Below are 2323 nucleotides of genomic sequence, written 5' to 3' on the forward strand. Positions count from 1 at the left end.
GGGTATTGGGTTCATGAGGTTGGACCTCATTGGGTATTGGGTTCATGAGGTTGGACCTCATTGGGTATTGGGTTCATGAGGTTGGACCTCATTGGGTATTGGGTTCATGAGGTTGGACCTCACTGGGTATTGGGTTCATGAGGTTGGACCTCACTGGGTATTGGGTTCATGAGGGAAGTTTTAAAAGATTGTCTTATTGAGTAGTGAGGCTGGATCTCAACATGACAACTGGATGCAAATCTGCTTTAGGAATGAGACTGAAGCTTACAGTATGGATGGAGATTGTTAGCCATGGGCGTGCTACTTAGAGAAGTAAAGCAATGAGATTGGAGCATAGATTGTAACGTAACATTAGAATAATATTCTAGTTACAATCCCTGGTTCCTCAGTACTGCCCAGCGCATCAGCTGTGGCCCAATGGGAGCACTGCTGCTTATGAGTCAGAAGGTTGTGGGTTCAAGTCCCACTCCAGAGACATGAGCACAAAATCCAGCTGACACTCCAGTGCAGTACCGAGGGAGGGCTGCACTGTTAGAGGTGCCGTCTTTCGGATGAGACATTAAACCGAGGCCCCATCTGCTCTCTCAGGTGGATGTAAAAGATCCCATGGCACTATTTCGGAAAAGGGAGTTCTCCCCGGTGTCCTGGCCAATATTTACCCCGAAACAAACATCACTAAAACAGATTATCTGGTCATCACATCACTGCTGTTTGTGGGAACGAGCAGCGCGCAAACTGGCTGCTACATTGTGAAGCGTGTTGGGCTGTCCCAAGGTCCTGAAAGGCGCTATGTAAATGCAAGTCTTTCTTTCCCCTCGGCAAGTGTAGTCATTGAGCAGCGGAGCCATACAGACCAGCTTCGACCCCTCCCCCGGTCTGTGCCGAGTTAGCTGACCTCAGATCGAACTTGACGCCCCCTGGATTATGGAGGGCCGCGCTCCTGATCGCTATCCAGCTGACAAGCGCATGGGGCGGGTGGAGATCCGCGACAACCAGGCGGTGATCAGATCAACTTCAGCTCGGAGGCCCTCGGCAGCTACACTGCCCGCCAACCCTCTCGCTTGAAACAGCGGCCGGTTAGAGGAGGTACCGGAGGGGACGTCCAGCGCCCCCCCTCCCTCCGCCTACCGGCCGGGGTCATTACTCCAAAGCAAGGAGGCGCGAGGCCCCTTTGCATCGAGGGGAGACAATTGGCGAGGGGGGGTGAAAACTCACGCACAAAAAACAATAAAACAGCGGCGCTTTCTTTCGGGGGGGGGGGGGTCCGGGAGATACGGCGGAGGTTTAGTTGCGTGACTGTTCCACGTGCAGTGGATTGCCACTCTCGGAAGATTGAGCAATTTGGGGGGTGTAGAGTCCGAGATGGGGTGAACGTCACCCCACCCGATGAAAGCAGCAAGCCCAACCCCCTCTTTCCTTTTTTAAAAAAAATTCTTGAACGGCGAACTCTTGCTCCTCTTTAATGCAACACAACAAGACTGGCACGGGCCTTGAACCGCGCTGGGCCCTTGCACCTCAACATAGACAAAGAAATACTCGAGGCAAAGGGAAGTCCTAGTCCTGGAGTCCAGTTACATTCAACCGTCAAACCCCAATTAACAAAAAAAAAACCCTTCTTTGATTCTTTGGAGTGTCAAAGGTGGAAACAGGGCCAGCTTTACACCATCTTGCAAGGATACAATCTCTAGCCAGTTGCTTGTATGCAAATCTTTTTCCACTTAGAACAGGGGACTTGCCCTCCTGCTCGAACCCTCCCTCCCACACCCCCAACCACTGGCCAACACTGGTTAAAGACTTGCACACAGGCAACCGAAACAAAAAAAAGTGTACTACACCCTATGTAATAATTACTCTAGAAAGAAAAAAAAAAGAGAAAGCATTTGTCAATAAGCTTCCAACACTTTGAATGAGGAGAAGGGTTTTACGAAGTGGTAGTCTAGATTGCCGCAGTGCGGACACTGCTGGACATTGCTGTACTCGGAGAAATACTGCATTCCCACCCGCACATCGATGACCGGCTTCCCACAGTGCTTGCAGTTCAGTCTGGCCTGAAAAAGAGCAAGAACATTTGTTTAAGAGGGAGAGAGAGAGAGAGAGGGAGGGGAAAAATACAGCAGTTAACTTGTGATGTGGAATGCACCGCCTTAAAGGGGGTTGGAAGCAAATTCAATAGTAACTGTCAAAAGGTGAATTGGATTTATGCTTGAAAAACGAAAAAAAATTGCAGGGCTATGGAGAAAGAGCAGGGGTGTGGGACTAATTGGATAGTTCTTTCAAAGAGCCGGCATAGACATGATGGGACCGAATGGCCTCATTCTGTGTC

General features: G+C 50.1%; 1 protein-coding gene across 1 annotated transcript in view; it reads right to left on the reverse strand.

Annotated features, from left to right (window-relative positions):
- Positions 1-1280: 1280 nt before the first annotated feature.
- heca (HECA ribonucleoprotein granule regulator) overlaps positions 1281-2323 on the reverse strand; it is a 62553-nt gene continuing 61510 nt past the window's right edge. Inside the window, 1 exon segment of the mRNA XM_085979257.1 lies at positions 1281-2048. Within this exon segment, the coding sequence (XP_085835383.1) occupies positions 1884-2048 (165 nt within the window). The 3' untranslated portion in view covers positions 1281-1883.

Source organism: Somniosus microcephalus, chromosome 3, assembly GCF_052327205.1.
Source record: "Somniosus microcephalus isolate GS21.2 chromosome 3, FLI_Smic_1.0, whole genome shotgun sequence".
In the NCBI taxonomy this organism is placed as follows: domain Eukaryota; kingdom Metazoa; phylum Chordata; class Chondrichthyes; order Squaliformes; family Somniosidae; genus Somniosus; species Somniosus microcephalus.